Source organism: Podarcis filfolensis (genome assembly GCF_964270895.1).
Source record: "Podarcis filfolensis genome assembly, chromosome: Z".
Classification (NCBI taxonomy): Eukaryota; Metazoa; Chordata; class Lepidosauria; order Squamata; family Lacertidae; genus Podarcis; species Podarcis filfolensis.
In genome coordinates, this window is record NC_139617.1 from 38,096,320 (window position 1) to 38,111,309 (window position 14,990).

Below are 14,990 nucleotides of genomic sequence, written 5' to 3' on the forward strand. Positions count from 1 at the left end.
TCCATTCTAAGCAATCAAAGGCTTTAAGAATGTCTAGGGACATGTCTAGGGATGTCAGTGGGAGTTTGGTTGTTTTGCTGTGTTCTATCAGATTCAGTAGTTCAGTAATTTCCTAATGGGGTTTGTTATGTTGTGACTAGGGGCAAAACCTGCTTGGTCCAGGACGATAAGTTTGCATAGGAAGATTTTCAGGCTTTTAGCCAGGATTGATGTGAATATCTTGTAGTCTTGGTTTATCAATGAGATTGGGTGGTATGATTCTATTTTGAGGCTATCTTTGAGTGGTTTTGGGATAGAGACTATTTTCGAAGAGGTCCAGGTTTTGAGGATGGGGGCTCCTTTTATGATTTCGCTAAATGTTGGTGGCTGTGTGCTGTGTTGTGTCAGTTGTTACAATGAGGTGAAAGGGGAAGCCCCATTGGTACTTGATTCCTGCTTGTTTGGATACATGGTTGTAGGTTTTTTCTTCGGTTTAGGGTCTCTTGCAATATATTCTGAAAGGCCAGGATGGGGTCTTCTCCATATCAGAGATTGGTTGTGTTTCTGAGATTGTTCCATGTTTCTTCTTTCTTTTTGTAGCAGGTAAAGCACGCAATGATGTCTCATGGAGGGGTGTTGGCTTTCGGCATGGGTCTTAGAGCTCTGTGTGCCCTTTCCAGATCATCTACTTTGAGATTCAGGTTTGGGATTGTGGTTTTTAGCCAGCGTACAATGAGATTGGCCGGGTTTTTGTCCTTCATTTTCTCTGGGAAATTGCAGAAGTGGCTATTGCAGCGTCTACTGCAATCTTCAAGGGCTGCTAGTTTAATTCTCACTTCCATGCTTTCTCTTTCTTGGCGACGATCCGTATCAGCTAATTTACTTTTCAGACATGTGTTTTCCTCTCAGAATTGCTCTACAGTGGTACCTGGGGTTACATACGCTTCAGGTTACACCCTCCGCTAACCCAGAAATAGTACCTCGGGTTAAGAACTTTGCTTCAGGATGAGAACAGAAATTGTGCTCCGGCAGCACGGTGGCAGCAGGAGGCCCCATTATCTAAAGTGGTACTTCAGGTTAAGAACAGTTTCAGGTTAAGAACAGTTTCAGGTTAAGAACAGTCCTCCGGAACAAATTAAATACTTAACCCGAGGTACCACTGTACTTGTTTTCGTTGCATCTGGTTTGCCTTTTCTAGAATGGAGATGGTGCCAGTGGGGGTCTCCACTTTAGAGGTCAGGTCTTCAGGGGAGTAACTGTGTTCTGTTCTTCAACAGTTCTGCTAGATTCAGTTCCATTTCCCTCAGGTCCCTTTTGTTGTTGGGCAGTTGTCATCATGGGGGGGGGGGGTTGCGACTTCCTTGTCATTCGGCATCTCCTTGGTTAGTGCCATCTTGATTGTCTTGGTGGCCTTCGTCTGGGATGTGCGCTGTGTTCTGTTGAAGTGGGGGGATGTTGTGGTTTGGTGTTTTGGTGGTAGTGGTTGTTGGCTGTTGTGGAATTATAGAGTTGTACAGGCGTTGTTGATTGGTGGCTTTCTTCCCTAGTTGTTGCGTTGGGCACCCCTGGTCCCCCCCCCCCCGATTGTGGAGGTAGCGGTGGCGTGGCGACCAGCCAGGCAGCGTAGATGGTGCTGGTGGCCCTCAAGAGCTCTGTGTGGCCTTGGCGCTTGCCATCTTGTCTCGACAGAAGTCCCAGGTGTCTCCCGTCTTATACTTGTGCATCTGGTTATTTCCGCCTAAGTGCAGAAGCTTCCACTTGTACTTATCGAAATTCATTTTGTTAGTTTGGTCCCAGTTCCCCAATCTGTTAAAGTCATTTTGAATCCTGTCTTCTGTGGCATTAGCTACCCCTCACAGTTTAGTGTGATGAGCATCCCCTCAATTCCTTCATCCAAGTCATTTATAAAGACACTGAACAACAACAACAGGTCCAGGACAGAACACTGCTGCACCCTACTTGTCACTTTTTTCCAGCGTATTGAAGAACCATTAGGGAACACTCATTGTGTTCAGTAATTTGTTTATGCATTTGAGGTGTCAGAAACCCAAGGAAAGAATTATTTATTTTATTTATTTACTGCCTTAATATCCCACCTTTTCTCCAGGGAGCTCAAGGTGGCGTACATGATTCTCCCCCTCCTTGTTTCATCTCCATAAGAACCCTGTGAGGTAGATTATTTTGAGAGGCAGTGACTGGCCCAAGATGACCTAGCAAGCTTCATGGCCAAGTGAGGATTTGAACCCTAGTCTCACAGGTCCAAGACCAACACTCTACCTGCTGCACCACATTGGCTTTCAAAGAAGGTTCTCTGTGTTTTTTTATAGGTGAAAGATCTAGAACAGGCACTACAGCTTGCTAACGAGACAGCTGCAAAAAGCAAAGAAGAGATGGAAGAGAGAGAGCTGCAGATCCAAAAGCTGGTGAGTTTAGGGTGGCCTGGCTTTTGGCAGAGCTTTTCAGGATGTGAGGGCAAGGAAAATACTTACAATAGCCCAACGTTCCTACGTGACTTGAGAGCTTCAGTAGAGACACGTGAGCAAGGCATGCCTGGGGTCACTATAATGCATCCTTAGGCAACTCCAAGATCTTGTTCCCCCTATATGCCCACCCACCCACTCTGATCTGTGGAACTGGAACTGTTAGCAGCACCACATGATCTGCACTTGAAGGAAAACGATCTCGTAGTGTGGCAGCGCCCACACTTTTGAACTCCCTGCCCACTGATGTCAGACAGGTGCCTTCATTCAAATCTTTTTGATACCTGCTAAAAACCGTTTTGTCAAGGTAAACCTATCCTAGACATGTAGTATATTGATATGTGTTTTAATCTGCTTTTTAGCTTATTGCTGATTTTGTTTGTCTTTTGGAGGTTTTAATTCTCCCGGCCTGATGATTTCATTGTTTTATTCTTATTGTAAATTGTTTTGAGCATTGCTTTTTTACAATCAAATGGTATAAATTTTGTGAAATAATAAATAAACTACCAGGACCCCCATCAGATGTCTGCCCTAGATTCCCCGTTTAGATTATTTTCACCAGCACTTTCATATTCCACCATGCCCAGAGTGATGCATTGTGGGAAATGAAAATGGCACCTCCTGCTGTCATGCGAGGATTTTTAATACAACAGAATGCTATAAAAAGGAAGAGACAGAATGAGAAGAAGGATAAGATTTTGGAAAGGATAAAAGAAGGAGAAAGAAAATTGAGATCTAAACCAAAGTCACATGAAATTTTGAGAGAAATCAAGTTTTATCAGAGACAATATATGGAACTGATGAATCAGGAGATAGAATGGAAAATAAAACAAATGAGACAAAAGACATTTGAATCAGCAGACAAATGTGGGAAACTTCTGGCATGGCAATTGAAGAAGAGACAAAAACTGAATACGGTTACAAGCCTAGAAGTTGAAGGAAAGAACATTTATAAACCAAACGAGATTAGAAAATGTTTTCAGAGTTATTTCAGGAGACTTTATGCACAAGGGCCGGTGAATGAAAAAGAGATAGAAGAATTTCTTAAAAAATATGGATTACAAAAAATTTCTGAACAAAGTAAAGTGATTTTGAACCAGAAGATAACTGAGCAAGAAATTGAGGGAGCCATTCAAAATATGCAATTGGGAAAATCTCCAGGACCAGATGGATTGACCTCCAGATATTACAAAGCTTTGAAAGAATGGCTTATACAACCGTTGAAGGAGGTCTGTAACGAAATTTTAGAGGGGAAGAAGGCACCTGACTCGTGGAAAGAAGCGTATATTACACTTATACCAAAATCAGAGACTGAGAAGAATCAGATTAAGAACTACCGCCCTATATCATTACTCAATGTGGATTACAAAATTTTTGCAGACATTTTGGCAAAAAGATTGAAAAGAGTTTTGGTGGGAGAGATTCATAAAGACCAGGCGGGCTTTCTTCCAGGAAGACATCTATCTGACAATGTGAGAAACATAATAGACATTATGGAATTATTAGAAGCCAATATTAATACTAAGGCAGTATTAATATTTGTGGATGCGGAGAAAGCCTTTGACAATATTTCTTGGAGCTTTATGAAAAAGAATCTTGAAGGGATGGGGGTAGGCCAAGGTTTTGAGAATGGTATAGGTGCAATTTACTCTGAACAAAAAGCAAAATTGATTGTAAATAATGTGGTTACTGAAGAATTTGCTATTAAAAAAGGGACACGACAGGGGTGCCCAATGTCCCCATTACTTTTTATATCTGTCTTGGAGGTTCTATTAAACATGATCAGAGGGGACCAGCTGGTTAAAGGGATTCAGGTCAGAGCTAAACAATACAAATTGAGAGCGTTCGCAGATGATCTAGTATTAACTTTACAAGAGCCAGACACTAGTACGAGAAGAGTTTTAGAGCTAATACAAGTATTTGGTCAAGTAGCAGGTTTCAAGTTGAACAAACAGAAAACGAAAGTACTGGACCAAAATTTAACAGTTGCTGAAAGAGAGAAGTTTCATAGTGAGACTGGTTTAATGGTAGCAAAGAAAGTGAAATACCTGGGGATTAATTTGACATCTAAGAATGTGAACTTATTTAAAGATAATTATGAGAAATGTTGGACAGAAGTTAAGAAAGATTTAGAAATATGGTCAAATTTGAGACTTTCCTTGTTAGGCCGAATTGCTGTTATTAAGATGAATGTTTTGCCGAGAATGTTGTTTTTGTTTCAAACATTGCAGATTGTGGACAAAATGGATTGTTTCAAGAGGTGGCAGAAAGACATATCTAGATTTGTCTGGCAGGGCAAAAAGCCCAGAATAAAATTTAAGATATTAACTGATGCAAAAGGAAGAGGGGGGTTTGCCCTGCCGGACTTAAAATTGTATTATGAATCAGCGGCTTTTTGGATTTGGAAGGGTTCAATAACAGGTTTGGCTGGCATGCATATATATGGTATGACAAGGTTAAAATTCACCAAGGTTTCAAAAACCATATTGTCAGGAAAGCACTGTATAATGTTTGGATTCGGTACAAAGATTTGTTGGAAAACAAAACCCCTAGGTGGTTGTCACCAATGGAAGCTAAGGAAGTGAAAAAACTTAACATGGAATCAAAATGGCCAAAATATTGGGAAATTATAGAACAAGAGGAGGGAAAAGTGAAATTGCAGAGCTATGAGAAACTGAAGTCAAAAGTAAGAGACTGGCTTCATTATTACCAGATAAATGAAGTTTTCAAACAGGACAGGAAAATTGGTTTCCAGGTGGAGAGATCAAAACTAGAAACAGAATTGTTGGAACCCAATACTAAGAATTTGTCAAGAATGTATAACTTGCTGTTGAAATGGAATACACAGGATGAGATGGTTAAATCAGCTATGATTAAATGGGCACAAGACATCGGTCATGACATTGTGTTTACTGACTGGGAACAGTTATGGACTACCGGTATAAAGTTTACGGCATGTAATGCCTTAAGAGAGAACATTATGAAAATGATTTATAGGTGGTACATGACCCCAGTCAAGCTTGCAAAAATCTATCATACGCCCAATAATAAATGCTGGAAATGTAAGGAAACTGAAGGTACTTTCTATCACCTTTGGTGGACGTGCCCAAGGATCAAGGCCTTCTGGGAAATGATCTATAATGAAATTAAGAAGGTACTTAAGTGTACCTTTCATAAGAAACCAGAGGCCTTTCTCCTGGGCATGGTAGGCCAATTGGTGTCAAGGAAAGATAGGACGTTCTTTATGTATGCTACAACAGCAGCAAGAGTTCTTTTAGCAAAGTATTGGAAGACACAAGAACTACCCACGCTGGAAGAGTGGCAGACGAAGGTGATTGACTATATGGGACTGGCTGAGATGACTGGCAGAATCCGTGACCAAGGGAAAGAGACGGTGGAAGAAGATTGGAAGAAATTTAAAGTTTATCTTAAGAACTGTTGTAAAATTAATGAGTGCTAAAATGTCATGGGTAATGTAAAACAGAATTGCAGTGATAAATAATTGGGTAAGAGGAAAAAGACTAGAAACTGAATTATAAGTATGGGAATTAGGGGTTGCTGGAAAAGTTTAAAACAGGGATGCAGAAAAGGGAGGTATGGGGAAGTCGTTGAAACAAGGTTCAAGAAAGAGAGGTCAAGAAATTATATGTGTTTATATGTTTGTTTATGTGTTGTTAATTGTTAATTGTATTGTGTTTTAATATATGTTGTAAAATCAATAAAAATTTATTAAAAAAAAAAGAAAAGAAAATGGCACCTCCTGGATTGCAGTGCTGCTGCTACTACTGCTGGCTCCCAGTTTGTATGTGCTCCAGGCCCACTCATGTAAGAAGAGGCCCATCAGAGGGTTGGGGTTTTTTGTTTTGTTTTTGCCCTTCCTGCATCCTGTTTGAGTTGCAGAGAAAGGCATTGTGGGTTTTTTAGTTTGCTTGTTTTTCCTAAGGTCCTAGCCCTGAAGAATATAGGGGAGAATTGCAGGCTTTTCTCATCCCAAGTTTTCTAGGAGAATGGTTTTCTATTTATTTCTCAAGCCTCACAATAACATTCCCCTCACCCAGGGAACCTGTGGCCCTCCATATTTTAGATCACAAATCCCATCATTCCTGACTATTGGCTGAGCCGGCCCATGACTGATGAGTGTTGGGAGTCTGACAACATCTGGAAAACCACAGGCTTCACACCCATTCCCTCCATTCCTCACTCTCTGCCTTATTGGTTCTGACCAAAACAATTTACAGATCTAAAAACAGACCTGGAAATAATTTCAGAATCAAGCATGTGAATGGGAGTAAGCCAATTGAATTAACATATATAGATATATGTTAAGACATATTCATATAATTTTATTTCATCACACTTTCCTCTGCTTAACCTGTTCTGAGCACATGCAGAGTTGATGGAGTTTCAATACTAGATTCTTCCCCCACCCCAGCCCACTCTCTCACTCTGTCCTTTCTTAGCAGCAAACAGATCTGCAGCTGGAGAGAATCCAAGCACAGGAAGGCCTCTACGCTGTGCAGCACCAGTGCACAGAGCAAGTTGGGAGGCTGCTGGAGCAGATGGCAACCCTGGAAGCTGCCCAGAAGACAGAAAGGATGGCTGAGCATCAGACGATGGTGAGTCCTGCTCTCCTTTTCAGAGCAACTGTCCACCTTCTCTAGCCACTTCTGTTCTTTTCTTTAATAAGATTTTATTAAAGCTTTTCATAATACAATACAATAAAAAAAACAGAAAGAGAAAGAAAGATGCAAATCCATCTTTCAAAGGTAGATCTTAACCCTTGTCTCACACAAAAAGGGGCAGACCCTCACCTAGGAGCTTCCTTTTCTTCTCCCAACCTCCCTCCCTGGGAGATGTTCCTTTCCTTTCCTCACACACAGGGTCCATCAGCTTCATGTGTGTACAGTAGAGGACATTAAAAAAAAAAAACAACAACCCAGAAGCAAGAGGAAAGGAAAGAAAAAGAAACAGAAACAGGAATATAAAAATAACAAAAGAATGAAAAAAGTTTTTTTTAAAAGGAAAGAAAGAAATAAAAAGGGCTTCCAATTCTCCATCTGTTTCTTTCTCTCTCTCTCTCTCTCTCTATATATATATATATAACAAAATATTCCAAGTATTCATTCCAGGTTGGTACCCAGCTGTTTCTCCTCCTGCTAGGCGATATTTTCCGAGTCTGGATCAACAGTAGTCTTCCTCCAGTCCAGCATAACTTTACCTCCAGTGCTGAGAAAGAATAAATGTCTGATCTTTATTCCTACATGAGTCCAATGTTTTGTTCTGTTTTTCATTTAGAGCCAACTGGAAAAAGAAAACGAAGAACTGAAAGGCAGATGCAAAGACTTGGAAAGCTCCTTAAGGAAGCAAGAATCTGAATTGGAAAGGCTAAAGGTATCTGTGCTCTTAACAGTCACATCCATCCAGCCTGTTGGAAACTGGTATCCTGCCTTTTTTGGGTTAAGCAAAAGCTATGCTGCCAAGTGCAGCAGAGAAGAGAGGGACCCCGAACTTAACGTGCTAGCTTTGACAGCCAGTTCAGTCAACTTGCAGGTGTTTTAATGGGTTTTGTTTTGCAAATGTTGCTAGCAGATTGTTGCAAAGGCTGCCTCTGTGGGCCGGCATCCTTATAAACCTGGGGTGGGGAGCTGTGGAGCATGGGTCTGAAAGCTGAATGCAGCCCTCAAGTCTGCTCTGTCTGGCCCTCAGGACTGATCCCAGGCCTCACTCCTCACTGCCCCACTTTGCCCCCTTTCAAATATTATTGCTGTGTAAGTGAGGGGGTTTTGTTTGTTGATATAGCAGCTCAGGAGTAAAGGGTTAACTTCCCTCTCCCCAGCAGCATTGCCTATCGATACCAGTTCCTTGGAAAAACTAAAATACTTTTTTCAAGCATTTGAAGGGATGAGGGGGAGAAAGAGGTGTGTGTGTTTTAAGTGTGGCTACACCTACTGGTGATTTTGGCCCTGCCCACCACTGGCATGCAGCCCTCAGAGGGTGGGCAAAAGGTAATGTGACCTTGAAGGTCAGAATAGTAGTCCACCTTGAACTGAGATTTCTTCTTTCTGTTTCTATCGTCTTCCTTTGATTAAAATGGACTTTGATTGCATGCAGTTACTTAGAGCAGGCCCATTGAAATTGATGGACATGACTTAACTGGGGTCTATTCTAGACCCCGCGGGTGGCGCCGTAGTCTAAACCACTGAGCTTCTTGGGCTTGCCGATCAGAAGGTCTTACAGTTTGAATCTGTGTGACGGAGCTCCTATTGCTCTGCCCCTGTTTCTGCCAACCTAGCAATTTGAAAGCATACCAGTGCAGGTAGATAAATAGGTACCACTATGGTGGGAAGGTAAACAGTGTTTCCATGCACTCTGGCACTCGTCATGGTGTTCTGTGCACCAGTAGCGGTAAAGTCATACTGGCCACATGACCCGGAAAGCTGTCAGGCTTCCTTGGCCTGAAAGGCAAAATGAGCGCCACACCCCATAGTCACCTTTGACTGGACTTAACTGTCAAGGGGTCATTTACCTTTACCTTTTTTTGAGTTTAACTTGGCTGGATACAACTCTTTGCCTTCCCTTCGTTTGGGATTTGGTAGTTTGCCAAGGTAAAGTAGGCTAGAATTGTGGTTGGGAAGATGGCCTTTTCCACACTACAGTGCATGGGTTTAGGGAGTTTACTCTCATTCTGAGTCCTCCATTCTCTAACCCCAGGATTCTTACTGCTTTGTAGGCAGAATTGAGCAGTAGTGCTGAAACCACCCAAGCCCTGGAGGAGACGCGAGGGCAAAGGGAGCATCAACTGCAGCAGGAGGTGGGCTCACCCCTTTGGCACCCACTGTGGGTGTAGTTGGCTTTGTCTTCAGGATTGGCCACGGCGGGAGGCTGCACCTGAGCCATTCATTGTGTTGGTATTGACAGGTCAAATCAGAGCCAATGCAAATAACTTAGTTCTAGCCCAGCACGAATGACTGCAAATCAGGCAGTGATAGGGGATCATTTTGGAGATGGGCAGGTGGTCTCCATAATAGCTGAGAATCTAAAACGGATGCCTCTGTCTTGACTTTACTGCCTGGGTAAAAGCTGTCTGTCATTACTTAACTGTTCATGGTAACCAGTCATTTCAGTGGCTAGGAAAAATCCCCTTCTGATAGAGTCCTCCCCCGTTTCCTTGTCCTCCCCCACCTGCTCCCTGCTGTTTATGAAGTGGGAATTGTGTTTGGGCAGAGCTTTTATCCAGAGCAGTGGCTTTGGGGACCAGAGCTTGTTCTGCTATGAAGCCAGAACTTTTCACCATAGAAATCTGTCACACTTCTTCACGGAGGCTCTGGAGCGTTTTTAGCCTTTGATCCTTCTTCACCTGTTACATATTCCTCTAGCTCCAGCAGGGCGCTGGGTGCTGTAGAAATTAAGTCTGGAAATGGTGGGTTCTTAACCCGCAAATTTAGGAAGATACTGAAGAGGTTTGGAGGTCCAGCAAAGTTAATCAGGATTAATCAAGACAAATAGGATTTTGAGGAGAAACAGTTTAGAGAGGGGGAAAGGTGTTCCAGATATTTGGGGGTGGGGGGCAGTGTAAGGGGAAGAGAGACTTGAGTGAGCTTGTGAGAGGAGTGGGGGGAAACAGAAGAACAACCTGCTGGATCAGGCCAGTGGCCCTTCTGGTCCAGCATCCTGTTCCCTTAGTGGCCAACAGATGCCTATGGGAAATCCACAAGCAGGACCCCAGCATGAGAGACCTCCCGTGGCTTCCAGCAACTGGTATTCAGGGGCATTACTCCCTCTGGCTGTAGAGTCAGAGCACAGCCATCAGGGCCAGTAGTTAGCCCTCTCCACAGGTGTCCTTTGTTGCTTGCATCTCGCCCTTGAAAGTGTGAACAGCCATTTGTCAAAAAGCATCATGTGTTGAGGTGAGGTCAGGGGAGGAGGGAAAGTTAGCTGTTTTAGATCTGAAAGCAAAGACAGGAAATAGCCACAAAAGCTCATTGTGCAAATGTTTCAGCCAGCCTGGTGCCCTCCAGATGTTTTGGACCACAACTTCCATCAGCTCAACCAGCACATTGGAGTTGAAATCCAGAACATCTGGAGGGCCCCAGGTTGGCAAGGGCTGACATTTGTCCAGTATTGTAATAGGTAGCATATGTTGTCTGGACACTTCTGCTTGTACATGCTGTTACACCAGATTTTGCACAAAAAGGACACCATCTTTGGCTGCCATCCTCCTTTTCTGATATAGCATTCCAACGCCTAGTGTAAAATAGCCCTCGAGTGGGTCCAGTCTTACAGTGATGTTGGATTATGATAAACATTCATTTTGGAATGTCTGAAAAGCAAGGACTGGAAGCAACATCATACCTGTCCATGGCCTTTCTTTTTCCCCCTGGTGGCTTAGCTTGTGGATCTGACTGTGCTGTTGAATGAGAAGGACCTGCTGATTGCAGAGAAAGCAGAGGCACTTCTGAAAGCGGAGGAAGAGCTGAAGCACTTAAGGCAAGGTAAGACCCAGCAAAGCTTAATTTACTAGTAGCAAGGAGGGTGATGTGGCTCTCCAAGTTCTGTTGGACTCCAACTGTCGTCAGCAGCTGCCAGTAGCTCAGGATGAATTGTAGTTCAATGGCATCTGGAGCACCACAGGTTAGAACAGTGGTCCAAAGTGGATGGAATGACTGGATCAAGTTCATCAGTTTTGTTGAATTAATTAAACTAAATAGGTTTACTTGCATTTTGAATAAATGTGCAATTAATTGTTACTGTTTTGAATTTTATTATGTTGGAATGGCAGACTAGGACCTGGGAGGCTCAGGATCAAACCCCCATTTGGCCATGAATCTTTTGCTAGGTGATGTTGGGCTAGTCGTTTCCTCTCTCAGCCTAGCCTACCTTGCAGGGCTGTTGTGAGGATAAAATTGGGGGAACAGGCTGAATGCTTCTTGGACTGTGAATGCTTATTGATTAATGACTGCATCCTACCCTCTCTTCCCTGCCTCTAAACTGGTTTCCCTTTCCTTCTAGACCACGATGCACTTCTGCCGCAGATGGACCAGTTGAAGTCCAACCTTGAGTTGTGCCAGCACCAGGCCATGGAGGCAGAAGCTGCGGCAGAGAAACGGATGAGTGCTTTGCAAGAGCAGCTACAGTTCCAGCAGGAGCGCCTCTTAGCCAGCGAGAAGCAAGTAAGCAGCTTCCCCCTCCTTGGGCAACACTGTGGCTTCTCCTCTGGAATGTTCCTCTCTTCAGTGCTAGAACACTGCAGCAGTGGGGAACCTCCAGACCATGCACCTCCCCATTTAGTCCACTGGGCAATTTCAGCCAAACCATAATGTCATTAGGGGGGAAATGGGGCACCCCCCCCCCAGTCTTGGTCTGCTGTCATCCACCCTCCTACATACCTCCTTACAGTTGGGGACAGGAAGGGTGGGAACAACTCAGTGTTGGCTCCTTAGTTTTTGTGTTGCCCTGGCAGAACTCAACAAGGGTAAAGGTGGAGCCAAAACTGGAATGCATTGACTGTGGCTCCACCTACTGTGACAGATTTTTAAATCCCAACAATTTTGTTTTCTTTCTTTTTTTAAAACTGACAAGTTTCCAGCCTTATGGATGCAGAGATGCACTTGAGTTTGTGGGCAATGCCTGATGAAATCTCATCAGTCAGAAGGGTTGCTATGTAAGATTTCCATGTCCTTTATAATTCCTTAACACTTCCCATGATTGTGGAAGCAAAACACATATATGCAAAATAAACACAACTTACAGGTTTTCAGAATTGGGTTACCTCATCACAGATGTGCTGCTTCTACCTTAAGCTTTCTTTGATGTGTTTTGGAGGTGCCAGCACAGCCTTTTGACCCATATTGGCTGGTCTGCTTGTAGCTTGGTGCAGCCATTATTCCTGTGATTTTGGTGCTTGCTTATCTCTTTCCACCCACCCTGCCCCTTCATATGTGGCCAGGAGAAACCTACTTGTCCCAAATCTTTTCAGGATGTACATAAGCTCTCTTTTTGCTGCCTCTCTGATTTTGCTAAATCCAGCCCGTTTTTACCTCCTGCTAGGCTGCTACGTTAGAACTGACTTCTGCAGCCCTGAAAAAGCATCTGTGTCCCTCTGAAGATGGGGGAACAGAGCCAAACGGGGAGGTGGCTGCCACTGATATTGTCCAGCTCCAGAAGGAAAACAGAGACTTGGAGCAGCAAATCGCAGAGAAGAACAAGGTGTGGGTTCAACTGTTCATAAGCCTTTCTCCTACTTTCCCCCTCCTTCCAATTGTTTCTGATATGATACCTTGGTTGTTGAACAGCTTGGCTCCTGAACAAATTGGCTCCTGAACGCCACAAACCCGGAAGTAAGTGTTCCGGTTTATGAACTTTTTTTGGAAGCTGAACATCTGATGTGGCTTCCACGGCTTCCAATTGAGTGCATGAAGCTCCTGCAGCCAATCGGAAGTCGTGCCTTGGTTTTTGAACAGTTCCAGGAGTCTAAGTGAAACAATACCACCACCACCCAGTTTAAAAGGCCATAGGTTGTTTAATTAGCCAAAAGTTTGGGAGAAGAAGGGTGTTTTTGCCTGGCACCTAAAGATATGTAATGAAAGTGCCAGGCAAGCCTCCCTGGGGAGAGCATCCCAAAAGTGGGGAGCCACTGTGGAAAAGGCTTGATAGTTGAGGTGAAGTGGCTTTTATTGATGGCCAGACTTGTGAACTGATGTTCTCTCCCTACCCTTTCTCCTCTGGTAGACAATAAAGCAGCTGCAGCAGAGGATGGCAGAGCTGAAGAAAACCTTGCAGAAAGAATTGGTGAGTTCAGCTTGTGCTGAATGGCAGTCTCTGTCATTATCATAGGGACTAGTTTGGTGTATGTCACTGTGTGTGTGTGTGTGCATGCCATGATTTTAGCATGCAAAGGGGGGAAAGTGCAGAATTTGGTGGCAGAAGCAGAATTCAGTTTCTTGAGGATGTCAGCTCTTGAATTTTATTGTAAAGACAAATTTCTAGCACTTATGGGGATGAATATATGCATGGGTAATACTACTGATGTTTTGGAAGCCTGAGTGGTGACTTGAATTTTCTCAAGTGTTGTTTGGGACTAGCTAGCATAACTGGAACAAATGATCCAAATTAGTGAGCGCTTGCTGTGAATGAGCTGCCCAGTTTGCATAATTTATGTAGGTTGCCTTTGGAGGGGGGGCAGAATTTGATAGTGTGGCATATATGCAGACCCAGCTGGGTCCGTTTGTTTCTTGCTCTCCAGAATGGCTTAGGAGGACGTGAGTGTTGGATGTGGCTGCTTTGCCTGTCCCTTAAAACTAGCACTGGTTTTTACCCTTTTTAGAAAATGCGACCCGATGGTGAGGTCCCTGAGGTCCCCACTGCTGCCTTGACTGTAACAAACAACTCCGATCTGAATGACTCCCGAGAGATAAACTTTGAATACCTTAAGCACGTGGTGCTAAAATTTATGTCCTGCCGGGAATCAGAGGTAAGAAAAACATGTTTTACTGACGGTGCCATTTTAACTTGTCCTCATCCTCCTGCCTTGCCCTCCAGTTTCCTCCCTCTTTATTTTGCTTTTGGCTGTGAATCAACATGCCTCAGGTGATAAGTTCCATGTGACATACCATAAGTTCAAATTCAGAATATTTTTGAATTTTTGCCTGCCACCTTGATGAAGCATACGTACAAAGTTAACCACAGTAAGCTAGTACCTCAGGGATCCCAGCTTGAAACACAGAAGTCTAATCCACTATTTTCTACTTTATATTTTAGAATGTGGTTTGTCCATTTGTTCTCTATGCATTCAACCACCTCTCAAGATACTGTATTTTTCTGTGTATAAGATACCCCCATGTTTAGCTTGGGGGGGGGGGTCACTTCCAACAATCGCTCACCTGCCTGCCTGCCACTGCTAATTGCTTGCCACAGCCACTGCCGATCGCACATCTCACCGCAGCCAATTGTCTGCCCGCTCACCGCCACCAACAGCCCACCTGCCCACTTGCTGCAGCCACCAATCACCTGCCCGCCTCTCCACAGCTGCCAATCGCCTGCCCAATTGCTGCAGCCACAGCCAATCGCCAGCAGGCCTTGCTGCAGCCACCAATCACCTGCCGCCAACCTCCTTCTTGCTGCTGCCATTAATCGCACGTCCCCCTTCTGCATTCATTATCCATGTATAAGACAACACCCAATTTTTGCCTATTTTTTTTACCAAAAATCATTGCCTTATACACAGAAAAATACAGTACTATCTCCAAACGCAGTACAAGGGTTACTGAGGTGGAGGCAGCAGTCCTTGTCAGTGTTTGGATGCCAAATGCCATTTCGAACCAAGATGAAGGGTTGAAACATTACTTTGGTGTGACTCTGTCCATTCTTTGGCATAGATTCAGCTGCCTAACTCAGGCAATGGACTTTTTCACCACTTAGATGCCATTTTGACTCAAGATGGCAGATCAGATTAAACCTTAATAAGCATTAGCTTCCACCGCCACACACACAAATTGATTTGGGACCAGGTCATTGTTCTCCAGGTCAGGTCAG

The 14,990-nt window shown here is 43.7% G+C and overlaps 1 protein-coding gene across 11 annotated transcripts in view; it reads left to right on the top strand.

Moving 5' to 3' along the window:
* Nucleotides 1-14,990, top strand: part of GOLGA1 (golgin A1) — a 40,563-nt gene that overhangs the window by 22,837 nt on the left and 2,736 nt on the right. For 6 of the 11 annotated variants that reach the window (XM_083596664.1, XM_083596666.1, XM_083596669.1 and 3 more), the window contains 9 exons: nucleotides 2,307-2,402; nucleotides 6,923-7,075; nucleotides 7,755-7,850; nucleotides 9,190-9,270; nucleotides 10,849-10,951; nucleotides 11,469-11,629; nucleotides 12,507-12,665; nucleotides 13,188-13,247; nucleotides 13,783-13,929. In XM_083596664.1, the coding sequence (XP_083452790.1) occupies nucleotides 2,307-2,402; nucleotides 6,923-7,075; nucleotides 7,755-7,850; nucleotides 9,190-9,270; nucleotides 10,849-10,951; nucleotides 11,469-11,629; nucleotides 12,507-12,665; nucleotides 13,188-13,247; nucleotides 13,783-13,929 (1,056 nt within the window). Of the gene's footprint in view, nucleotides 1-2,306; nucleotides 2,403-6,919; nucleotides 7,076-7,754; nucleotides 7,851-9,189; nucleotides 9,271-10,848; nucleotides 10,952-11,468; nucleotides 11,630-12,506; nucleotides 12,666-13,187; nucleotides 13,248-13,782; nucleotides 13,930-14,990 lie in introns of all 11 variants that reach the window. The other 5 variants (XM_083596661.1, XM_083596665.1, XM_083596668.1 and 2 more) reach the window with 1 other exon arrangement.